This window comes from Microcaecilia unicolor, unplaced genomic scaffold, assembly GCF_901765095.1.
Source record: "Microcaecilia unicolor unplaced genomic scaffold, aMicUni1.1, whole genome shotgun sequence".
Taxonomy (NCBI): domain Eukaryota; kingdom Metazoa; phylum Chordata; class Amphibia; order Gymnophiona; family Siphonopidae; genus Microcaecilia; species Microcaecilia unicolor.
Window position 1 is genome coordinate 122,594 of NW_021963615.1, and position 26,062 is coordinate 148,655.

At 44.1% G+C, this 26,062-nt stretch overlaps 2 protein-coding genes across 15 annotated transcripts in view; one reads left to right on the top strand and one right to left on the bottom strand.

The window, feature by feature from the left end:
• The window catches only part of LOC115459508 (E3 ubiquitin-protein ligase TRIM39-like), a 675,517-nt gene that overhangs the window by 71,125 nt on the left and 578,330 nt on the right, over window positions 1-26,062 (top strand). The gene's annotated exons all lie outside the window — the stretch shown is intronic.
• Window positions 1-26,062, bottom strand: part of LOC115459511 (E3 ubiquitin-protein ligase TRIM39-like) — a 601,987-nt gene that overhangs the window by 25,573 nt on the left and 550,352 nt on the right. For 4 of the 6 annotated variants that reach the window (XM_030189328.1, XM_030189323.1, XM_030189322.1 and 1 more), the window contains exon 2: window positions 613-708. The exons of the other annotated variants lie outside the window; for them this stretch is intronic. In XM_030189328.1, the coding sequence (XP_030045188.1) occupies window positions 613-708 (96 nt within the window). The remainder of the gene's footprint in view (window positions 1-612; window positions 709-26,062) is intronic. 6 annotated transcript variants of the gene reach the window in all.

A 26,062-nucleotide genomic window follows, 5' to 3' on the forward strand; every position in this document is an offset into this window, starting at 1 on the left:
TGCTACTTCTCCAATTCCTGCCCCCTAACAGGCCCTGGTGCACTCAGCCCTGCAGCCATCCTTCCTGGCACCACAACAGCCCCAAAGACCCCCACTCTACACTGCTGGACTGGATCAAGCTTGAGCCCGATGCTCCTTTCCCATTTTGCAGCCCACACCACACTAACTCTCTGCAAGAAATACAATGTTAACCTTTTCCTTTGTTCCACTTACAGATTCAGAATCCGCCTGTTCTCAGCCAATAAGGAACCAAGAAATAGTTTCCATGCAGACTGAATTCCATTATTCAATTTATTATTATTCAATCTATTATTATTTATTATTATTCAATTGCCCTCCCCTTGTCCCTTCCTTCCTTTTCACCCATCACTTCCCTCACCCGTAACTGTCTTGTCTGTCTGTATTATTTAGATTGTAAGCTCTTTTGGGCAGGGACTGTCTCTTTGTGTCAGGTGTTCAGCGCTGCGTGCGTCTAGTAGCGCTATACAAATGCTAATAATAATAATAATGATGATGATATTATTCTCTTATTCAGGTGATTCAGGGGATTGATATAGTGAGAGGAACAAAAACCCTGCAGAAACTGGCTCAGAAGGAGACACAGACACCCACCTTCAGCTCTTCAGCTTTCTTCTCTTCAGTAGATTTAAACTTCAGAAGATCTTCCAGATTCTTTCTCAGAGGCTCCAGGTGCATTTTAAGTTTTTCCTGTGAACATTAAACATCATTGATTAGCATGTGATTATTTTTATAGCCACAATTTCAGATTTGACTGTAAATGTGAGATGTTCCTTCCAATTTAGATCGTTTCTTTGAAATAACAGAATTCTGATGGATCAATATTCAAAGTGATATAACCAGGATAGGCTCCTGCCTGGTTAAATCATACTGAACTGGCCATGAGCCAATATTAAACAGCACTTAACCCAACAGTGCCACTGAATATTGGCAAAAGTTCTGTCCAGGCAGAGGAGGGGTGAAACGGGGGCAGAGTCAGGGTGGAGCTGAGAGATAAGCGGGCACCAGTGATATTCAGTTCCAGTGCCCCATATCTAACCACATAAACTGAACCATGACCAAGGTGTCCTAATCAGGGATTGAGAGGCAGATGCATCAAGCAAATGTTAAAAAATCTAAATCGTTAAAGTCCCTAACGATTTTTAAAAAACAAAGAATGCACCCAAAAAACAAGTCACACATGCTCGGATCAGTATTGAAAAGTACAATGTATCAAAGAATCGTAATCCACGTCGGTAATCGGCCCCTAAAGCATGTGCAGAGCAGCCAAGCGTTATGTTAGCTGCTCTGCGCATGCCACAAACAGTCAAAACACAAGCACGTGGCTCCCAAATCAAAACAAAAATAAAAAGGGTCGGGAGGGGGCAAAGGCGCTCGTCAGGAGTGTCCTGTATGGCCGTCCTTGCCCCCCCCCCCGAGGTCGCCATTCCCCCCCCCCCCGCTTCCCTCTGCATTATAAATTAAAAAGCAAAACATACCTTTAGCAGCCCCAGCCCCCCTCCCTTCCTCACTACTCTGTCTCCCCTCAGCTCCGCCTCCTGACATCCTCCGCCCTGTGCCCCGCCCCCTCTTGGGGTCGTCGTCGCCGCCATTCCCCCCCATCCACTGGGCCCCTTCCCTCTTACCGGGCCCGTGCAGCCCCTCTCTCCTCTGTCCGAAGGCGCTGCACGGGCAAGTACAAAAACTGATGCCTGTCTTCGCCCAGCTTCGGTCGCGCGTCTGTCTCCTCCTGGGCCTGCCCCCGTCTTTAAGATAACTGAATTCTGATGGGTCAATATTCAAAGTGATATAACCAGGCAGGATAGGCTTCTGCCTGGTTAAATCGTGCTAAACTGGCCATGAGCCAATATTAAACAGCACTTAACCCAACAGTGCCACTGAATATTGGCAAAAGTTCTGTCCAAGCAGTGGAGGGGTGAAACGGAGGCAGAGTCAGGGTGGAACTGAGCGATATGCAGGCACCAGTAATATTCAGTTCCAGTGCCCCATATCTAACCAGGTAAACTGAACCATGAACAAGGTGTCCTAACCAGGGCTTTAGACTATCTCAGGAGTGGATAGGTGAGAGCATAATTAGGCAGGACTAGGTGGGAAACGAGATTAAGAAAAGAGTTCTTTGTATTCAGAAAGGCCAAACTGAAGAAATGTGTTTTTAGAAGACTTGTAAAAGTTAGGTAATCAGCTGTAAACTTGATTGATTTAGGAAGAGAATTTTGGTGCCTTGATAGGAGAAATTAGCAGAGTGAATTGTTTTATATATCACATTCCTACAGATAGGGAAATGTAAGACAAGATGAAACAGCATTACGAGGGGGTAATTCAATAAGATTATTCATTATTATCATCTGTTTAGGTTCTTGGGTACAGCATGGAGTATTGGCAATACCTGTATTCCTTCGGGGAGCCACAACTCACAGGCTGAATATTGACCCCTGAATGTATATGGAAGATGCCTGAATAGACAGCAGCCAGGGTTCAAGTTTTGATGATTGATCTTACTACTCATATGCTTCAAAATGCTGCTAATTCAACTCCATAAAAAACACACACCTTCATCTCTCAGCTTCCCAGGACACACTGTGATACTAAAGATACTGACACACTCCTTGGATTCCTGCACAGCCTCCACTATGGAGGAAAGGGAAATGGGACTTGATAGACCACTTTTCTATGGTTTTTGCAACTACATTCAAAGCAGTTCACATAGTATATTCACTCAGGTACTTATTTGTAGGTTAAGTGACTTGCCTAGAGTCACAAGGAGCTGAGACCCATTTAATCCCTACCCCTTTCAGTGTGAACAGAGGCACCAGTTGACTCAGGTAAAGCATTAACGTCCCTTCGGAGGGATTATAATACCAAACACTGTAAAAAAAAGCAAGTGATGTGTTAAAAATGTAGCGAGAGTGTTAACCCTCTATCAGAGAAAACATAATATCCATAGGGTTGTCAACCAGCCAATGCTAGTGTTGATTTTCTGCCAAATTCCGTCATCCACCTTCTTCAGCCACTGCTGATGCTGCCAAAGGTCTGCAGTCATAGAAGCATTTACTTCCACCATGACTTGTTGCATCTTCCATTCCCTACACCTATGGGAGGGTGGGAAGAGAGGATGAGGGGCTGGAGCACAGAAGAAGTGGTAACATAGTAAATGACGGCAGATAAAGACCTGTACTGTCCAACATCGATCAATAATTGTAACTGGAGTGGAGGAGTGGCCTAGTGGTTAGGGTGGTGGACTTTGGTCCTGAGGAACTGAGTTCGGTTCCTGGCACAGGCAGCTCCTTGTGACTCTGGGCAAGTCACTTAACCCTCCATTGCCCCATGTAAGCTGCATTGAGCCTGCCATGAGTGGGAAAGCGCAGGGTACAAATGTAACAAAAATAAATAAATAAACTGCAACACATCACCACTCTATTTTATATTCTAACTGGTTTCCTTCTATGCCTATTATCCTATTCTCCATGTAACTCCAACTATAACTTTTTACTCTGGAATGGTGAATGCCATAACGGAACATTGTAAGCCACACTGAGCCTGCAAAAAGGTAGGAAAATGTGGGATACAAATGCAACAAATAATAATAATAATCCAGTCTGCCCAACAAGATAAACTCATTTTACATGGTATGTGATACTGAGTTTGATTTCTCCTTGCCTTTCTCAGGGCACAGACCGTAAAAGTCTACCCAGCATTTGTCTTGTACTAAGTTCTGAAGCTAACCTCAAAGCCCCTTAAAATTTACACTCCAGCTCATCCCTATCTATTCAGTCACCATCAGGGCCTAGACCGTAGAAGTCTGCCCAGCTCCCGTTTTGTTTCCCAATTACCGGCGTCACCACCCAAACTCCGCTAAGATTCCAGGAAACCATTCCTTCTAAACAGGATTCCTTTGTGTTTACCCCACGCAGGTTTGAATTCCATTACCGAAGCGGCAGCGGCGGCAAGGGGAGCAGGAGCAACGCGATGGCGCCCCGGTGTAAGGCGCCAAAGGATACAGAACAGGTCAGCAGCCGAAGACTGAGCCTGCAGCCCTCCTCCGATTCCTACCTCCATCCACTGGCACAGCCCCCAGGGTTGCGGAGTCTCTGCACCCCGGGCAAATGCTTCGGAGCACCAGACTGTCCTGATAACACCGCAAATAGAGCGATCAGGGCGGCTGTGGCGGTGTAAGGTGCTGGAACAACACACCGAAAGCAACCCGGAGACAGGCTCCGAGGACCTCAGAGCAGACCCACACCAGTAATCGAGACTACTACCTCTCCTCTAACTCCTACTTCCAATCACAAACACAGCCCCGGGCAGCGCTTTAAACATCAGGTTACTTACGTCAGACGAGGGCGGGCCCAGGAGGGACGTCCGAAGACTCGGTGAAGAGGCGATCAGCTGTTCTTCTTGCCCATGCAGCACCTTCACACAGAGGTGAGAGGCGCTGCGCGGGCCCGGTAAGACGGAGGGGGGGCCCGGGTGGATGGGGGGAGCGTCCAGCAACGACCTCAGGGGGGAGGCGGGGGTGGGGCACGGGGGCAGAAGATGGTAGGAGGCGGAGCTGGGGAGGAAGAGAGGAAGAGAAGGGGGCCGGGGCAGCTTAAAGTTGGATTTTTTATTAGTGCAGGATTTTTTATTAATGCAGGAGGAAGCGGGGAGCAGTGGCGACCTAAGAGGGGGGCAAGGCCATCCATAAAGGACGCTCCTGACGAGCGCCTTTGCTCCCTCCCGATCGTTAGCTTTCCCGTAGTTTTCCATCGTTAGGGCAAGCGGAAAACTTTAGTGTATCTCATTTCAATAGGGTTTCTACACAATTTGCTCATCTGCATTCCGTTTTCGTTTGCTGCTACCGTCGTCGTCGTCGGAAATTGGGCTTTAATGCATGCCAGGGTAGGTTAGTGCATCTTGCCCTGAATGATTACTGTGGGGCAGAGGACCCTTTCTGGGTGCCTGAAGGAGCCTTCTGCACTGCATATGATTAGGCCGGGGATGTTGGGTTTGTGAGGAGAGAGGACTTGTGTGGATTGGCCAATCTGAAAAGATAAATTGATCTTATGGCTTTGAGTGAATCAGTCTGACATTGAGTGGTCTGCACACAAGTGAGCATTTAGCTAGAGAAGCAATACTGCTGACCTGACTGCACATGACTCTGTGAAAACTCCAGTGAAGTCTAAAACCAATATTCAAGCACCAGAATCCCTCTGCCTAACACATTCCAAAGAGCAATTAAGCTAAATACCCTAGCATTGTCTCCCAACCTCTCCCTGTGTGCCAACTGGCCAGCAAGCAAAGACAGTCAGCCACACATGTGACAACCCCCCTCCCCCCCCAACAATTACCTGAAAGCGCCTTGCAGTCCCCCCCCCCACTGCCTCCAGACAAACCCTAGAAGCGGGATTCTCTGGGCTAAGAAGGTGTGAAGCATTAACTGCTGGCCTGGGAGATAGATCAAAGAAAGACCCTGACTCAGAGCTACTGTCCTGCTCTTTAACTTATCACTGAAAGCAGACCCAATGCCATAACAGGGCTCTGTAAGCCACATTCAGCCTGCAAATAGGTGGGAAAATGTGGGATACAAATTCATTAAATAAGATTAGACCTGGGGCAATGGAGGGTTAAGTGACTTGCTCAGAGTCACAGAGCTGCAGTGGGAATCAAACCCAGAAGCAAAGTCTGCTGCACTAACCACTCGGCAACTCCTCCACTATGGGGATATCTGTGACTGTGACCCCAGGACATACTGTGATAATGCTTTGATGTACTTCCTACCCACCCCCCTCCTCCCACCCTGTCAGACTGTCATAGTAATGCTTGAATGTTTTCACTTATATACACTGTCAGCTAGCACATTTGCTTATTTCCGATCTGAGGAAGAAGGGCAACCTTCGAAAGCTAATCAAGAAATGTATTAAGTTATGTCCAATAAAAAAGGTATCATCTTATTTTCTTTTCCATGTTTTATTTTGTTTGATTTCTACTGATAACCTTAAGCGAGGACTAACACGGCTACCACACCTCTCTACATGTAGAACCCCAAAGAATAGCAAGATTCTGGAACCCTAAAGAGTAACAAGATTCCAGGCAGAATCTCAAAGAGTAGCAACGTTCCACGCAGAACCCCAAAGAACAGCAAGATTCCGGAATGCTAAAGAGTGACAAGATTCCACGCAGAATCTGAAAAAGTAGCAACATTCCATGTAGAACCCGATCTGGAAGAAGGGCAACCTTCGAAAGCTAATCAAGAAATGTATTAAGTTATGTCCAATAAAAAAGGTATCATCTTATTTTCTTTTCCATGTTTTATTTTGTTTGATTTCTATTGATAACCTTAAGAGTGGACTAACACGGCTACCACACTCCTCTACTTTGTGATAATAAAGAAACTGACACACACCTTGTATTCCTGCACAGCCTCCAAAAGAAAATGGGACTTGATAAAGCACTTTTCTATGGTTTTTGCAACTACATTCAAAGCAGTTTACATAGTATATACAGATACTTATTTGTACCTGGGGCAATAGAGGGTTAAGTGACTTGTCCAGAGTTGCACAGGAGCTGCAGTGGGAATTGAACCCAGTTCACCAGAACCAAAGTCTGCTGCACTACCCACTAGGCTACTCCTCCACTAGGGGGATCAGAGTGTGATATCAGTGACCCCAGGACACACTGTTATACTAAGGCTACTGACACTCACCTTGTATTCCTGCACTAGCCTCCTTATGGGGCTCACGGTGTGAGATCTGTGATCTCTGGACTCTCTACAAATCAGGCAGATAATTTTCTGATCCTCTTCACAAAACAGCTTCAGTTTCTCTTCATGTTCCTCACACAGATTCTCCTCTTTGGGTCTCACTGAACACTGACTGAGCTTTTTCATCATTTCTGTCATATTTGCCAGGTGCCTGTTAGGTCTGAGGTTTCTCTGCTGAGATGGTTTCCCTGCACTGAGGACAGGGGAAGTTCTGTCTCTCCCCTCCCAGCTCTGAGTGATACAGGAGCGGCAGAAGTTGTGTCCACAGTCCTATGGTCACTGGATCTGTGAAATAATCCAGACAGATAGAACAAGAAGCTTCATCTCGCAGACTCTCAGCAGGGTTTGCAGCAGCCATGATTCTTACAGGAAATGAGAGTAAAGAATTCAGTTTCTGTTTCACATCTTCAAAATAAAGGAGTGTCTGTGTGGAACAGGATCTTTGTCAGGGACTTTGTGTAATTTGAAGACACCAGGGCTGTCTGCCCTCCTTCCTGTCTCCTAGTTCCTCCCTTTTTTTCCCCAGTTACAGAGACCCAGGGGGGTCTGGGACTCATGAGGCTAAAGGTAACAAAGGGATACAGCGGGATTCATTTTTTTTCTTTGCCCAGTCCTTTTACATGTGGACATTTGACATATTATCCTCCAAAATAAATGTTTTATAGAAGAAGACAGCTGATGTACTTAACACTGAGGATTATTGTCCGGGATCCTCCTATTTCCTTATGATTATGTCACAGGGGCCATAACTTAGCGGCTCTGGCGTTCTTCTCAAGCTTAAAATAAGGTTTAATGACAGAAGGACCGCTACTACTACTTAACATTTCTAGAGCGCTACTAGGGTTACGCAGTGCTTTTCTATCTACACTTCTTCCCTTGGTTCATTAATCTCATCCCATGGCTTTTCCTACCATCTCTATGCTGATGACTCCCAAATCTACCTTTCTACCCCTGATATCTCACCTTGCATCCAAACCAAAGTTTCAGCGTGCTTGTCTGACATTACTGTCTGGATGTCTCAACGCCACCTGAAATTAAATATGACCAAAACCGAGCTTCTCATTTTCCCCCCCAAACCCACCTCCCCGCTCCCCCCGTTTTCTATTTCTGTTGATGGCTCTCTCATTCTCCCTGTCTCCTCAGCTCGAAACCTTGGGGTCATCTTTGACTCTTCTCTCTCCTTCTCTGCTCATATCCAGCAGACCGCCAAGACCTGTCGTTTCTTTCTTTACAACATCCGTAAAATCCACCCCTTTCTTTCCGAGCACTCTACCAAAACCCTCATCCATACCCTTGTCACCTCTCGTTCAGACTACTGCAATCTGCTTCTTGCTGGCCTCCCACTTAGTCACCTCTCCCCTCTCCAGTCGGTTCAAAACTCTGCTGCCCGTCTCATCTTCCGCCAGGGTCGCTTTACTCATACTACCCCTCTCCTCAAGACCCTTCACTGGCTCCCTATCTGTTTTCGCATCCTGTTCAAACTTCTTCTACTAACCTATAAATGTACTCACTCTGCTGCTCCCCAGTATCTCTCCACACTCGTCCTTCCCTACACCCCTTCCCGTGCACTCCGCTGCATGGATAAATCCTTCTTATCTGTTCCCTTCTCCACTACTGCCAACTCCAGACTTCGCGCCTTCTGTCTCGCTGCACCCTACGCCTGGAATAAACTTCCTGAGCCCCTACGTCTTGCCCCATCCTTGGCCACCTTTAAATCTAGACTGAAAGCCCACCTCTTTAACATTGCTTTTGACTCGTAACCACTTGTAACCACTCGCCTCCACCTACCCTCCTCTCTTCCTTCCCGTTCACATTAATTGATTTGATTTGCTTACTTTATTTATTTTTTGTCTATTAGATTGTAAGCTCTTTGAGCAGGGACTGTCTTTCTTCTATGTTTGTGCAGCGCTGCGTATGCCTTGTAGCGCTATAGAAATGCTAAATAGTAGTGGTAGTAGTAGTACAGTTTAACAATGAAGGACGTTGTTAAACTGTGAAAACTGCTTACAGTATGCAGCGATCACCAGCCATAACCCAGCGCTGCACAAATCTTTTTGAAGGTTAAACAAAGAGGTGCAATAGACTGGAGTGGAAGTGAGTCTAATCTCTGTTTCCAAAATAGGTGGGGAAATGTGGGATACAAGTGCAATAAAATAAATAAATAAATTTACTTATCTCTGTTTGCACTCCCCCACGCGGCCGTCATTGCCATACACTCGAAAAACAGCAAGCGAACCTATGAGCTGCTGCAAGGAGGTTTAATAGACAAGAGTGGAAGTGAACCTATCTAGTCCACTGTAAGCAAGGAAGCCAATTTGGTTAATCTCTGTTTCCACTCCCCCACGCGGCCGTCATTGCCATACACTCAAATCCCAGCAAGCGAACCTATGAGCTGCTGCTAGACAAGAGTGGAAGTGAACCTATCTAGTCCACTGTAAGCAAGGAAGCCAATTTGGTTAATCTCTGTTTCCACTCCCCCACGCGGCCGTCATTGCCATACACTCAAATCCCAGCAAGCGAACCTATGAGCTGCTGCAAGGAGGTTTAATAGACAAGAGTGGAAGTGAACCTATCTAGTCCACTGTAAGCAAGGAAGCCAATTTGGTTAATCTCTGTTTTCACTCCCCCACGCGGCCGTCATTGCCATACACTCGAAAAACAGCAAGCGAACCTATGAGCTGCTGCAAGGAGATTTAATAGACAAGAGTGGAAGTGAACCTATCCAGTCCACTGTAAGCAAGGAAGCCAATTTGGTTAATCTCTGTTTCCACTCCCCCGCGCGGCCGTCATTGCCAAACACTCAAATCACAGCAAGCAAACCTATGAGCTGCTGCAAGGAGGTTTAATTGACAAGAGAGGAAGTGAGCCTATCTAGTCCACTGTAAGCAAGGAAGCCAATTTGGTTAATCTCTGTTTCCACTCCCCCACGCGGCCGTCATTGCCATACACTCAAATCCCAGCAAGCGAATCTATGAGATGCTGCAAGGAGGTTTAATAGACAAGAGTGGAAGTGAACCTATCTAGTCCACTGTAAGCAAGGAAGCCAATTTGGTTAATCTCTGTTTCCACTCCCCCACGCGGCCGTCATTGCCATACACTCAAATCCCAGCAAGCGAACCTATGAGCTGCAGCAAGGAGGTTTAATAGACAATAGTGGAAGTGAACCTATCTAGTCCACTGTAAGCAAGGAAGCCAATTTGGTTAATCTCTGTTTCCACTCCCCCACGCGGCCGTCATTGCCATACACTCAAATCCCAGCAAGCGAACCTATGAGCTGCTGCAAGGAGATTTAATAGACAAGAGTGGAAGTGAACCTATCCAGTCCACTGTAAGCAAGGAAGCCAATTTGGTTAATCTCTGTTTCCACTCCCCCGCGCGGCCGTCATTGCCAAACACTCAAATCACAGCAAGCAAACCTATGAGCTGCTGCAAGGAGGTTTAATTGACAAGAGAGGAAGTGAGCCTATCTAGTCCACTGTAAGCAAGGAAGCCAATTTGGTTAATCTCTGTTTCCACTCCCCCACGCGGCCGTCATTGCCATACACTCAAATCCCAGCAAGCGAATCTATGAGATGCTGCAAGGAGGTTTAATAGACAAGAGTGGAAGTGAACCTATCTAGTCCACTGTAAGCAAGGAAGCCAATTTGGTTAATCTCTGTTTCCACTCCCCCACGCGGCCGTCATTGCCATACACTCAAATCCCAGCAAGCGAACCTATGAGCTGCAGCAAGGAGGTTTAATAGACAAGAGTGGAAGTGAACCTATCTAGTCCACTGTAAGCAAGGAAGCCAATTTGGTTAATCTCTGTTTCCACTCCCCCACGCGGCCGTCATTGCCATACACTCAAATCCCAGCAAGCGAACCTATGAGCTGCTGCAAGGAGATTTAATAGACAAGAGTGGAAGTGAACCTATCCAGTCCACTGTAAGCAAGGAAGCCAATTTGGTTAATCTCTGTTTCCACTCCCCCATGCGGCCGTCATTGCCATACACTCAAATCCCAGCAAGCGAACCTATGAGCTGCTGCAAGGAGGTTTAATAGACAAGAGTGGAAGTGAACCTATCTAGTCCACTGTAAGCAAGGAAGCCAATTTGGTTAATCTCTGTTTCCACTCCCCCACGCGGCCGTCATTGCCATACACTCAAATCCCAGCAAGCGAATCTATGAGATGCTGCAAGGAGGTTTAATAGACAAGAGTGGAAGTGAACCTATCTAGTCCACTGTAAGCAAGGAAGCCAATTTGGTTAATCTCTGTTTCCACTCCCCCACGTGGCCGTCATTGCCATACACTCGAAAAACAGCAAGCGAACCTATGAGCTGCTGCAAGGAGGTTTAATAGACAAGAGTGGAAGTGAACCTATCTAGTCCACTGTAAGCAAGGAAGCCAATTTGGTTAATCTCTGTTTCCACTCCCCCACGCGGCCGTCATTGCCATACACTCGAAAAACAGCAAGCGAACCTATGAGCTGCTGCAAGGAGGTTTAATAGACAAGAGTGGAAGTGAACCTATCTAGTCCACTGTAAGCAAGGAAGCCAATTGGGTTAATCTCTGTTTCCACTCCCCCACGCGGCTGTCATTGCCATACACTCGAAAAACAGCAAGCGAACCTATGAGCTGCTGCAAGGAGGTTTAATAGACAAGAGTGGAAGTGAACCTATCTAGTCCACTGTAAGCAAGGAAGCCAATTTGGTTAATCTCTGTGTCCACTCCCCCACGCGGCCGTCATTGCCATACACTTGAAAAACAGCAAGCGAACCTATGAGCTGCTGCAAGGAGGTTTAATAGACAAGAGTGGAAGTGAACCTATCTAGTCCACTGTAAGCAAGGAAGCCAATTTGGTTAATCTCTGTTTCCACTCCCCCATGCGGCCGTCATTGCCATACACTCAAATCCCAGCAAGCGAACCTATGAGCTGCTGCAAGGAGGTTTAATAGACAAGAGTGGAAGTGAACCTATCTAGTCCACTGTAAGCAAGGAAGCCAATTTGGTTAATCTCTGTTTCCACTCCCCCACGTGGCCGTCATTGCCATACACTCAAATCCCAGCAAGCGAACCTATGAGCTGCTGCAAGGAGGTTTAATAGACAAGAGTGGAAGTGAACCTATCTAGTCCACTGTAAGCAAGGAAGCCAATTTGGTTAATCTCTGTTTCCACTCCCCCACGTGGCCGTCATTGCCATACACTCAAATCCCAGCAAGCGAACCTATGAGCTGCTGCAAGGAGGTTTAATAGACAAGAGTGGAAGTGAACCTATCTAGTCCACTGTAAGCAAGGAAGCCAATTTGCTTAATCTCTGTTTCTGTAGGAGTGGACAAGCAAACACTGTGCACGGCCTGCAGCCATCACTAGACTGGCAGGACAACCTCAAGCTCTGTGCATATTACCTATGGACTTTGCATTCACACTTGCACCTTTGCTTTGTACCAAAACCTCAGCTTTCATATAATGAGCCTAGACTAAAACCTAAACCTGTGCAGTTTGGACTTTTATTGTGCTTAGCTAAAAGAAGCTGTAACTTGTAGCATGGCAGCCATTAACTTTGTTTTTTCTGTGAAATACATTTTCTCTCCTTCTGTGCCTTTTCTGAAATATAAGGCTTGCAAGCTGACAGTTAGCTCAGAGGAAGCAGCTGTAACCAGATAGCAGAAACCAGCTGGAACTTGTGCTGCTTATCAGTATATTGCCTTATATGGTATATGCAATGCCAAATAACTGTGAATAGACTAGAGACCAGTGTTGGAAATAGAGGGTTGTGTGCAAAGCCAAAGATAAGTTTCGTTTCCTGGGTTCTGTGTAAGATCCTCTGTCTGTAACTGCGCATGACTACTGATAAGAGTGTATAAGAACGAGTGTCAGGTGACGCTCAGGGAGCAGTATCCTGAGAGAACTCAGTACTGTTCATTGCTAGCAATAAAAGCTGTCATGCCTTTGGAACCAAATTGGCCTTTCGTCTCCTGATTTCCGAGCCCGTTTCATTGGCGAGCCCAGCCAGGAGTACAAAAGGGAAATGGATTATATTCTTTCCCCTCCCCCACTGCACGGTTGTGCCAGGGAGGTCAGCTCCCCCGACCCGGTTGGTAAGTGGCCACCACTGAGTTCAGTGTCCACCCGGACGGAGGACTGACCGACACTGGCTGGCTGGCAGTGGGGCTGTGAGGTTCCGGCAAGACACCTTTTTTTCTTTCTCTCTGGAGAGACGCGTACGACGACGCGGCCTGCAACGACGACGGACAGGCGAGTATACTCTACGTAGTGACCGGCCCGGTAAAGGACCGAAGAAGAGGCTTGATCACCCTGTTAGCCAGTGACTAATACGGACTAGGTCCCGCAACGTCACTAGGCTTTGGGCGAAGAAACCGTACGGGAGGGTTTCTTGTGGCGTATGAAAGAAAGTTGAGTGATTGGGTGACCGCATTCCAGTCAGGCCGGTTGTTGACCCTTTCGTGTCTGGTGGAACGAGACCCCTTACTCCTCCACCACCCCTTTCCCCCTCTGTCTGTCTCCTATCCTTTGGCACTCAGGTTAGGATGGTGAACTAAATGTAGATTCTCAGGCGTCTCTGAACTGCAGATTCCATGACCTTGTGTACACGAGCTGCATGAGCTGTAGAATGGAATGTGTTTAGATAACGTGCTTGAGAACCAGATAAACTGTTCAGCAGCTGAGGAGTGCAGGTTTTTGTTGTCTTAGGCTGCTATAGAGTAAAAGCAGTCCGGGGTTTGGGACCCACTCATAAGACCACAGCCGGTGGTGGGAGTGGGCTCGAGGAAATAATTACTCCGGGTGCATGTTAACAGAGTGATATGAGCCTTTGAACTTAACTGTTGCATCATGTTAGAAGTTATTATAAGATACTAGGGAAAAAAAAAAAAAATGCCCGTTTCTGAGTGCAATGAAACGGACGCTAGCAAGGGGCCCCCTCCCTCCGTCCCTCGGAGCTACTCGCGTTACTTGTTCGGGGTTCGCATTTGCCTCGCATTTCGGCCCTCGAGTGTTATAGCTCCGCCCTCGACGTCATGACGTTTTGACGTGTTGCCGTTTACATAGAGAGATAAGAGTTTGTTTCTCTGAAACAGGAGAACTATGTATTCTACAGCAGACGGTGCAAGCTTTGTATATGCAGCACCAGGATTTCGTTGCTGGGGATAATGTTGTTTATCTTTCTTGAATCTGGTTGTTAAAAAGGGTATGACAATTCAGGCTTTTCTTTAAGTCTTATGGGTATAGTATTACGGAGGTTAAATATAAAGCCTCCCTTCAGGAATGCAGCCTTGATTTTCCTCCAGCTGTTTTTGTCACGCTATGTTAAATTTCAACCTTGTGATTTACTGAAAGGTGCATGACGGCATTTTCTGAGGTTTAAAATAAATAAATAAATAGGAATTATTTAGCTGAGTTTTGGATTGTGTAGTTATTACAAATTTTATATACCTTGTATACCAGGATTTTGTGCTATCCCAGTGCCCTTCTAGGCAACTGCCTGGGTTGCCTCACTTTGTTTCTCTTTTATTACATTAGATTTAATATTTGTATTCTTATAGCTCCATGCTGCACTTGGGTTCAAAGCACGGTGCATCTGTTGTAATTTACTGTGAGATTTATGGTATCGTGTTCATTTACTGACCATAGTCCCTAAAGAATGTAAAGAAAACCACAGAAGGTATCCCACACCCCAAAAGCTAAAACATTGAATTTTAAAACTCAGATTTGTAGCTTATGTCAAAGTTACGGAGAGAGCTTGTTGCAGCTTGTTTCCTCCCCACTTCTGCACAGATACATTAAACAAACCCTGCATTCGGAGAAAAAAAAAAAAAAAAAAGGGTCCAGTTTGTGCTTTTCTTCAGGGACATATTAGCTGCCTGTAGCCATGATTCATTTGCCTTTTATGCAAACCTTATGAGTCTCGTAGGCAGTGCAAATCACAGCTGCTTAATTGTATTGCACTAAATTTGTTTTCCTCCACTGCAGAGGAGGGATGCAAATTCCTAAGTTATTCATGAGATTTGCAGACTATTTCTTGCCTATTCTCTGTACCTACCTCAGTAAGATCTGTACAATAAATGTTTGTCTAGTGAAATATCCCACGTGTATGTTCTGTACCCCAGGTAATTGAGATTTCAGAGAGATAAGTTTTAGGTTTCATGTGGATTCTCGTTGTTTCAGTGTTCAGTTGTTTGCTTATGATGTCACTCTTCTTTCTTTTATTGATGACTTGCTCCCTCTGCTGATCGTTGTGTGTATTACATGCACAAGTTGCTTTGGGAAAGAAAGAAGAAAAAAGAGACAGTCCCTGCCCAAAGGAGCTTGCGGTCTAAACCAGGGCAGACAGACAAGACTCACAATTACAGACTTTTGTTTTAATAATGTGATTTATGCAAAGAACCGTTTGTCTACTAAACTACTTAATGTGTTTAATTCATCATGCTTGTGATAAATATATATCTGTGTTACTTTACCTTGGGCAATTGGGACTCCAGAGATATTGCCCCCTCCAGGGTAAAGGAATTTAGCTGAATGTTCAGATTAAGAAGTTGTTAATGTACCTTGAATGAGAATGCTTTGTGCTGCTATAGAACATTTCTAGGCACCTGCCTACTTGCTGACATCATCCTTGTTCTAACTTTTCTCCATAAATCATATGTCTCATGATTTTAGCTGGACGCTTAAACCAGGTTGTCCAGAGAGGTGAGGTGTACCATGATAAAGATCTAAATGTAAGTTTTAAATCATAGGGAATCACATTATGAAGAAGATGGAAGCAAGTTCCCATTCATTGAAAGGTTACTGAGATGTTTGAAGCTTGTAAAAGATATACTGCCAATGTGCAAGTTGTGTGAATAGTGTGAATAACCACATGGCAGGAGTACATGATTATGTGCTACGAAAGTACACTTGTAAGTTAGATAGAAGGGTTGTGGAAGTGGACATATGTGGAAGTGTTTCAACAGGACTATACTGTTTGGGGATAGGCCAGAATAGCAATTCATTTTATTCTGTATTACCTATCAAAAGAAGCATGAAATTTGAGTATAGAATTAAGCTAATGGCATTTTATTAAGGGTTTGACCAGATATTGAGTGAATTATTATCATTTATGCCCTGAGGCCTACATAGAGGCCCTGTTCTGATTAATTGATTTAAAATAGATGCAGGAAAAACTAAAATGGATACACCCGAGTGGAAAGATATGTATTTCTACTTCTGAATTGATAAATAATTTTTATAATTGGCATGTGACATTACATTTACCAGCCTCTGACATGAGTAAAGCTATGGAAGTCTCATTTTGGCATCCTAATATGCTTTCTTATGCCATGAGAATTGTACTAAACTGTTTAGTTTGTTCTAAAAATATAGTACATCGAGGACCAGTTATTTCTTCTGGATCCATTCCTATTCCAACAGGACCTGGAGTAGAATGGCATGTGGATTTCACGGATATGGTAACACTGGTAAAAGGTAAAAGGTATCTTTTAGTGTGGGTTGACGTATTTACAAAATGGGTGGAAGCATTTCCGTGTTCAAAGGAAACTGCTCAGGTAGTAATAGACACTTTTCTGAAGTACATACTACCTGCACATGGGTGCCCACAGAAATTGGTGACAGATAATGGAAGTCATTTTGTTAATTCCTTGGTTAAGGATATGACTGACCTGTGTGGAATACTGCATAGACGGGTGGCAGTCTATCGCCCTACTTCTAATGGCCTAGTGGAACGCTATAATGGCCTCTTAAAAACAAGACTTAGAGTCTTACTAGCCTCATTAAATCGGGGCTCAGAAAAGAAATATACCTGGTTGGACTTATTGCCCATGGCTGTATTACAATTAAGATGTCATCCAAGTACAAAATTGCAGATCTCACCTTTTCAATTACATACAGGACGAGACCCTAGAGGGGTACCTGTAAAAGAAATTGATACCGGCTTTGACGGTATAACTAATTATTGGAAACAAATAAATCCAATAATAAATTTAACTAGAGATATGGCAATTTGTAAATCGAAGGAAGCTCCTAATCTGACTTTTTCTTCATCTTTTTCAGTAGGTCAAAAGGTCCTTCGAAAGAACTTCACACATAAGACCTGGAAGGACCCAATTTACGTGGGACCATTTGAAATAAAAGAGCTAACTCACACAGCAGCAAGATTGTCAGACCACATCACTTGGGTACATCTATCTGATTTACGCAAGGCTCCTGATCCGGGACCACCTGTGCACACTACTGTACCCCCAGAAGGCATTCCTTAGTAATATCATCAGAGCAAAAGAATTATGAAGGTTTTTGCAATCTGTTTGCTGGTAGGACTTACTTATGGACTCAATACATATGTTGAGAGAATTCAACATGCCTCAAAGACTCTTAATCTGACTAACTGTATTGTTTGCACTCCACTTGTTACTTCCGTACTTACCATTCCAGCACATGTTCATCCTTACTCTATGATTAAGTTGCAAGGTATTCATAATTGTTTCAGTAATGGTACCTGCTATTTGGGTCGGGGACATGAGCACAGACAATATTGGACCAATGTTACTACTCAACGCCTGCCTTCTTTGTTTGCTCATACTATTCCTGCACTAAACTATTGGTGTCTGATAAACTCTAGTTCACTTCAGGGTAAGATGCCTAATGTTTTATGTAATTATACTTATGACATACAATCCCGGAATTGGACTGTGTTACAGGGATCCTATGTCATAAATCAGACTGCAACATCTATAGCTTGTGCTAACAAAATGTTCTGTAACCGGACACTGACAACCTCTTATGTGACCTCTACTAACCTTACTCTCACAAATTTGACTTTCTTCTTTTCATTATGTCAATTTAATGCCTCTTCTATACAAGCCATTACTGCTATGCCTACTGCGTGTTCTTCACTTAAGGCACTAAATAATCCTATTTTTCCTTTCTCTCAAACCTATGCTTTATATCATAACCTAACTTCTCTACAGTCTTTACGGTTGGGAGATTATCTGTTATGTGATAATATCCTGTACACCTATCTTCCATCATGTTATAAGTTCTGCACTCTTGTTCAACTAAATTTATTTGATTTGATCATTCCATTAGATGCTAAACCACATAGTTCCAATAGTCAGAGACGACGTAAAAGACATGTTTCTAGTACCTCCTTTAGTGCTTTAACAGGAGATGATCAAGCTTTACAATTAGCATTGGATTATATTAACAGTACCTATCCCATGACTAAGAAACGTTTAGATGCCTTGTCAGCCACTGGATGGCTTCCATTTGCAGGATCTGCCATTGCAGCTGAAATGGGTATGTCAATCAGACGCTTACAATCACTATTACATGTTGTAACACATGAACTAGATATAGCTATAACAGCACTTCAAGAGGAAATTGATGATACAGCGAGATATGCAATGCACACCCGCATAGCGGTTGATTTCATGTTAGCCCAATCTGGAGGAGTGTGCGGCATAGTGAATGATACCTCCTGTTGTTCAGTTATTAGAAATAAATCAATAATTGTAAAAAATGCAATGAAGCGTATTGTTGACTTGGTAAAATTATCAAGTCAAGATTATGAAGGTATATTGGATACCTCATGGTGGGACTCAGTAAAAGGATGGTTTGGAGGACTAGGCCCATGGTTAAAAGGTCTTGTAACATTTGCAATTGTTTTTATAATAGTTTTATTGCTACTGGCTTGTCTAATTCCTTGCTTTATGAAAATATGTGGAAATATATTGACAAAAGTAACAGCCACAACCATGATCTCTCAAAAACAAAATGTAAACATAACCCAGATCAATCAGGAATTGATTGAGAAAAAAGAAATACACAATTTGTATGCTAGAGTATCTGCAATGAAAAAACAGCACTTGACAGAAACTGTATGCTAGCTATGACGGCCTCTAGAAAGGGAGTAATGGAAAATACTACATCCCTATAGAGCTCAAACATGCTAGACATACTATAGTGTTTGCCTAAATGTGTGAACACTGTACACAGTGTTCAAGGGAGGTATGTAAATAATTGGCAATACAAAATGGAGTCAAGCAGAAAGAAAATGGTTGCTTGCTGGACAAGCAGCAGTTGAAATATAATTGACCTTGTACAGAATGTGCAGAGGTCTGCAGAATGAACATGTGAGCATGATTCATAAGGAAAGAAATAACAGAGAACAACGATTGGCAAAAGATCTAAAACGAGTGGCTATAACTTTTGCAGATAAGATAAGAAAAAAAGAGGAGTGAAAGGAACCTAGAATGCCAGATGGCCTGTATGAGAATCATGATTCACATGAAAAGAATAGAGCAGTGTGTGATGAAAAGAAAAAAACTGTATATAAACTGAAGGTGAAATGTAGTAGCAGGCAACTATAACTGCAGCTTTGTAACTGATGAGATTGTACTTGCCTCCTAGGCAACCTAATGTTGCGTAGCTCTGTCATGGCATTGGCAGTTGAATAAAAATCTTTTTCTTGGTACCATTTGTTTCTACATATTATTTTATATACTATGAACTGAATGAACTGAGTTTTGGATTTAGTACAACTGTGGAATTTTGTACACTCTGGACAGTGCAGCTGTGCAATAGGCAGATATGCTGGGCCCTCACCTCCCCTAATACCCAGCTCCCCCTAAGTGAGTTCCCGCGGGCAGTGGGGAGTCTGCTAGACTATGAGGCAGGAAAGGTTTCGTTTTATGATGTAGATAATAAATCTCATCTCTTCACCTTCACTGACTCCTTCACAGGGAAACTCCGACCTTTCTTCTGGAGTACTTCAGAATTTCCTCTGAGAATCCATCAGGCACCAGCCTGGAATTAAACAGCAGGACTCAGGATTGACATTCCCAGACCAGGGGTGTAGCCAGACTTCGTCTACACCCCCCGCCATTACCGACCCTCCCCCACCATTGCCAACCCCCCTGCCGCCGCCGCCACCACCAACTTTGACGACCCCTGCTGATGACCCTCTCGACCCCCCCTCCCGCCGCCAACCGTCCCCTGCTGTCGTCTACCTTTGCTGGCGGGGGACCCCAATCCCTGTCAGCCGAGGAGGTTCTCTTCTTCCCGTGCAGGCTTTGTTTTTTTCTGTGAGTCTGACGTAGGGCAGGGACTGTCTTTTATGATCTGTCATAAATAGTACAATGACAATACAAATATTAGAAATAAATGGGGGGGGGGGGGAGGAGCAGCCTAATGTTTAGTGCAACAGGTTGAAGACCTGGGGAGCCAGATTCAATTCCCTCTGCAGCTCCAGATATAGTATATAACTTAGATTGTGAACCCAATGGGGACAGTGGATGTAGACAGGGTCAGTTCAGCCCAACGCTTAGAGTGGTCAGGGATTCATTGTACTTATGGAGGTAACTTCTATGGGGCCTGTAGGCTAACTTTCAAAAGAAAACGTCTGAGAGACTTGCTATGTTCTTCAATAGGCCTCCCAGTGCCCAGGAGGTCCAGGAGAGGGGAGCAGGGTTGGCTTTGGTGGGAGCTGGGAACTAATCTGATGATGTAGCCAACCTGCCTGTCCCCCCTCCCCCAATGATACAGCCCCCTATATAGTGGAGGATTCAAGTGCTCATGGCCCAGCCCTCATGAGGCTCATTGAGGAAGGGAAGGGATTTTGCATTTAGCTCAAGGTGAGTTACATTTAGGTATTTTCCTGTCCCTGGAGGGGTTCTTACCATCTGAGGCAATGAACCCGGGATCACAAGAAGTTACACACTGGTGTCCTGGGCAGTGACCCCTAGAGAGAACCCTGAGCACCAGCAAACTTTACAGATACAAAGTGTCCATCACAAAAAATATGTTCCAGTGCATTTCACCTTTCCTCTGCCCATGGCAATGGTAGTGCGAGTTAAAATGATCCATATTGTCCTTTTTAGAGCATGGGAACCTTTACTCACAAGAAGGTCAATTTTTACCCGCTGATTTTATCCTGGTAAAATCTTTTGAAAACAGGGACTACAGACACCATACCCTACTGAGGACTGTGTCAAGCCTCTTCAGACTTAATATCTGTAAAGTCCCAATATCCTGAAATATAACCTTGGCACACCTGTAGCCTCTTTATTTTCTGAATTTTCCTTTATTGAATAAATATAGATAATTTATTCACAATCAGATGTTCAGAAGTGTTGCCCCCAGGGCAAGAGACTCCATAATTCTGAGATCTGTATGAGAGGTTGGATGTAGAAATCTGAAGAAAGGCAGCTTTATTGCAGAGGTGGGAAAATAAACAGAAGTAGCTTAGAGTTGGGTGGCTGGAAAGTGCAATATCTCATTAGGGAGATATGTATAAGGTAAAAACCGAGTTCATGCCAGGGAGCTTAGCAGGATAAGTGCTATCTGAAACAAGATGGAGAATGCCTCATGGAGAAAGAGAGGCCAAGAAGGGGCTCTCAGAGGCCCAGGGAGGAGGAGGTAAAGACACCAACAGGAACAGGGTCTGCCATCAGGTAGAAGGAGGTCTAAGAGGGCAGCCCTCAATTGGCTCCCGGTTTCCTGCTCCCATCCCTATGGTCTATCATCTGTCTCTCCTCCCCCTCCCACGATGCCCAGCATTTCTCACTCACCACTCAACTGCTTGCTTTTGTGGGTGGCTGTGATACACACTGCCTTTGCCTGCCAGCGGAAGGCCTTCCCTGTGCCACGTCGCATCTCCTCTGATGCAACTTAAGTCACAATCCTCATTGCCCCACACAAAACCTTAGGGGACCCTTTTACAAAAGGGTGTTAAGCCCTAATGTGCTTCTTAGTGCGTGTGAGAAGGTTTATCACAAAACACGTTAATTAACTGTCTTCATAATACATTTTAGAGGGATGGGCGTGTTCACTTTAACTAGTTAAATAGGAGGTGCTAAGCAACCTTGCATTATTTTTTTTCCAACTCCTACTCATTAATGGAAAAATTAGTGCAGGACCTGCAAATATATCTATCTATCTATATCTATATCTATATATACATATTTAAAAAGCCCTAAATAATATTGTGAAAGATTTAGCCTCAAAGCACAGGAAAGTCCTAGATTAAAAGACAATATTTCAGGGAACTTTCGAGGATCCAAGATGGCGTTTGAAACGGATGTGCGTTCAAGTGTCTCCTGACGCTAGTGAGACTCCTCGACTGTGGTGTATTCCCCATGAGCCCCGCGAGTTGGCTATGGGGAAAAGGAAAGCAAAAATCAACGTGCTCACCTCCACGAGCCGTTCCGTGTCCTCCACCATGAGACAGGCGACTCTAGACGAGATGGTGACCCGAACGCCGGGGGCTTCAACGTGTGCTACGGTAACCCAGGAAGAACGGGAACTTAGTACCGAGGGAGTTACATTGAGTCCTCCCTCGATTACAGCCCCCCCGAGACCCAGAGAAGAGATTGCTTCGGTGGAGCAGCAGTTTGGTACACCCGAAAGTGGAGGACTCCCTGCTGCTGCAAGAGGAGGCCCCGTAGCGACTTCTTCGCCTATGGGAACAGCTCGAGGACAGGATTTTAATTTCCTTTCCTCTCAGGCACAGGAGAATTTCTCTGGAGTTCCCGGAGGACAAAGACCGGCTGTAGTGACCCTTGATATTTTATGGGACGCAATACAGGGTCTGAATTCTACTCTCCAGCAGATATCTAACGCCACTCGTGGAGAAATGGCTGAAATCAAGCAAATTCAAGATTCCTGTACAGCCCAGCTCGAGACACATACAACTAAAATAGAGGTACTTGAAAATGATATACAAACTTTTAAAAATTTTTCCTTTTCCGTCTCTAAGGAAAAAAATATTCAAACCCGGAAGATTGAATACCTTGAAAACCAGATAAGGAGAAACAACTTAAGACTCTTGAATTTTCCCAAGTCTCCATTGATATCAGCGTTAGAAATGTTTAAAAGATATCTTAAGGATGTTTTACATATTTCCCCGGAGAATATCCCGCCTATTACTAGGATTCAGTATATTTCTGGCATAAGAAATGTAGAAAATCCAGTTTTACCAAATCTAAATTTAACAGAATTCCTTGAGACGTCATTGGAGACTATTACAGAAAGGACCACTATGATAGTGACGTTTGCACTTGAACTGGACCGAAATAATATACTTAAATTGTTTTTCAGCCATATTAAGGAAAGTTTTCTAGGAGCAAGAATACAAATGTTCCCAGACCTCTCTAGGGATACACAAAAGAGAAGGAAGGAATTTTTGCAATTGAAATTAAGGCTGTTAAATATAGGTGGAACCTTTCTTCTCATGTATCCCTGCAGATGTATTGTTTCGTTAAATTCCTCCAATTACATGTTTTTTGAACCTAGCAAACTATTAGAACTTATTTTGTCTAAAGAGTAGAATAAGACCTTAGTATATGAAGTACTATGTATCGGCTGCACCTTTGAGGAAACCCTTCCGTTTCTTTTTTCTTTTTTCCTTTATTCAAATGTATTTGAAATTAATTTACATAGTACTTGGATCCAATTTGTGGACAAAAATTAATAAGGTTTTTCTTATGATAGAATTAGTCTTGATTTTTCTGAATTTCTTTATGTTTATGTTATCTCATGAATGTAAATTAAAATACATAAATAAAAAATTAAAAAAAAAAAAAGACAATATTTCATATACCTACTGCATCTGGATGAAGTATCGATCTTGATGGCAGTATCCTGAAAGAGAGAAATCTTGGAAAATTTAACAGTTTTTATTCAGGATCAAACAAATCCAACATCTATCAATGAATCTATCTAGATAAAAAAAGCAAGTGATTACATAATAGTAATCAAACAGAACATAATAATAAGCAAAAACATCATACAGCAAAACGTTGGACAACACATGATCCCAGTTTTGTTTTGTGAAAAGACTCCCACACTCTCCCCCCTCACTACCCTAGTTTCCTTTCAAATTTGACGGTTATATATTATTATTTATTATTTATTGCATTTGTATCCCACATTTCCCCACCTCTTTGCAGGCTCAATGTGGCTTGCATTACATCATGAATAGTGGAAATACATAACAAAGATCACCTCCTCCCCCAACCCTACTTTAATCCATATCTTGAACATACACTGGACTCTTATGACCCCTGGCCATCTTTGAAAAGATAACATCCAGTATTCCCAATCCACCCTCCCCTACCCAAGCAGAAAACCCCAAAACAACCCCTAATATGACAGTATCAACTTAGGCAACGCTCTGAAACCTGTTCAATACAGCACTTCTTGCTTTATGGGAGATAGTTTGCAAGTACAGTAACAATTCCAGGTAGACATGAAAGCCCTTCTTCCCTTTGGGGAATTCCTAACCGTCCTTGCCTCCCATAACATAAAGGCATGCAAGCTATTCCTCCAGTACCAGGAAGAGGGAGGCTCCTCCTGAATCTCAATGACACAGTGAGAGTGGCAGAGATGGGATTAGAGCTCGTGAATGTGAGGAGAGATCGCAATGACAGTGAGAGTGACAGAGATGGGATTAGAGCTCGTGAATGTGAGGAGAGATCTCAATGACAGTGAGGGTGGCAGAGATGGGATTAGAGCTCGTGAATGTGAGGAGAGATCTCAATGACAGTGAGAGTGACAGAGATGGGATTAGAGCTCGTGAATGTGAGGAGAGATCTCAGTGGCACAGTGAGAATGGCAGAGATGGGATTAGAGCCTGTCAATTTGAGGAGGGGTCTTAGTAACAGAGTGACAGTGATAGAGATGGGATTAGAATTGAAGAATGTGAGGAGGGGTCTCACTGACAAAGTCAGTAACAGAATTGGGATTAGAGCTCTTGAATGCAAGGAGAAATCTCAATGGCCAAGTGAGAGTGACAGATACGGGTTTAGAGCCTATAAATGTAAAGAGGGGTTTCAATGACTGTCTGTCTCCCTGGTTGGAAGGAGCAAGTGCACAGCTCTGTCCTAATTAAGGAGTCACTATACTTTAGAAGCAGCCTGGGATTCCCACTCCTGCTTCACAAAAAATGGTCTCCTGTGATTTAGGAGGGGGAAATACCCGAATTTTGTACAATAATAAAGGATTAGAGGCAGAACGAACCCCCTGGAAAAACCACTTTAAGGGAGAAAAACCAGGCGGTTCTGAAAAACCACAATCCTCCTAATAAAGAAATCTGGAAAGTCCACTACATAGTGACCAAAAAACCTATACAGGTTACCAAAAAGATTGAAGAAGCGTAACTACTGCCCACAGCACTGAAAAAAACTGCAAAAAATGTCCCCAAAACGCCTAGGTGCAAACAGGCCAAAAACTACAGGCTGTACTAACATAAACCCTCCAGGAAAAATAAGTAATCACTTAGCTTGCTGGATGTCTTCAAATGGTGTCTCCAAATATGGTTTCAAAACAGATGCCACTGTAGGAGTGGACACTAGATATGGCCTGCAGCAACCACTGGACTGGCAGGACGGCCTCAAGCTTTGTGCATATTACCTATGGACTTTGCCTTCTTTGGGCCACATTCCATACTTGAATGTTTACTGGACATTTACATTTTCTTGCACTGTGCCTTAATACTGTGCCTAACTACAAACAATTGTCAACTCCTGCTTGCAAGCTAAATAACTGGTTGAGACAGGATGCAGGAGCAGTAGATAACAGCTTGTAACATTTAGTTGCCAAGGCTTGCACACTGAATCAGTACTACTACTACTATTTAGCATTTCTATAGCGCTACAAGGCATATGCAGCGCTGCACAAACATAGAAGAAAGACAGTCCCTGCTCAAAGAGCTTACAATCTAATAGACAAAAATAAAGTAAGCAAATCAAATCAATTAATGTGAACGGGAAGGAAGAGAGGAGGGTAGGTGGAGGCGAGTGGTTACAAGTGGTTACGAGTCAAAAGCAATGTTAAAGAGGTGGGCTTTCAGTCTAGATTTAAAGGTGGCCAAGGATGGGGCAAGACGTAGGGGCTCAGGAAGTTTATTCCAGGCGTAGGGTGCAGCGAGACAGAAGGCGCGAAGTCTGGAGTTGGCAGTAGTGGAGAAGGGAACAGATAAGAAGGATTTATCCATGGAGCGGAGTGCACGGGAAGGGGTGTAGGGAAGGAAGAGTGTGGAGAGATACTGGGGAGCAGCAGAGTGAATACATTTATAGGTTAGTAGAAGAAGTTTGAACAGGATGCGAAAACGGATAGGGAGCCAGTGAAGGGTCTTGAGGAGAGGAGTAGTATGAGTAAAGCGACCCTGGCGGAAGATGAGACGGGCAGCAGAGTTTTGAACCGACTGGAGAGGGGAGAGGTGACTAAGTGGGAGGCCAGCAAGAAGCAGATTGCAGTAGTCTAAACGAGAGGTGACAAGGGTGTGGATGAGGGTTTTGGTAGAGTGCTCGGAAAGA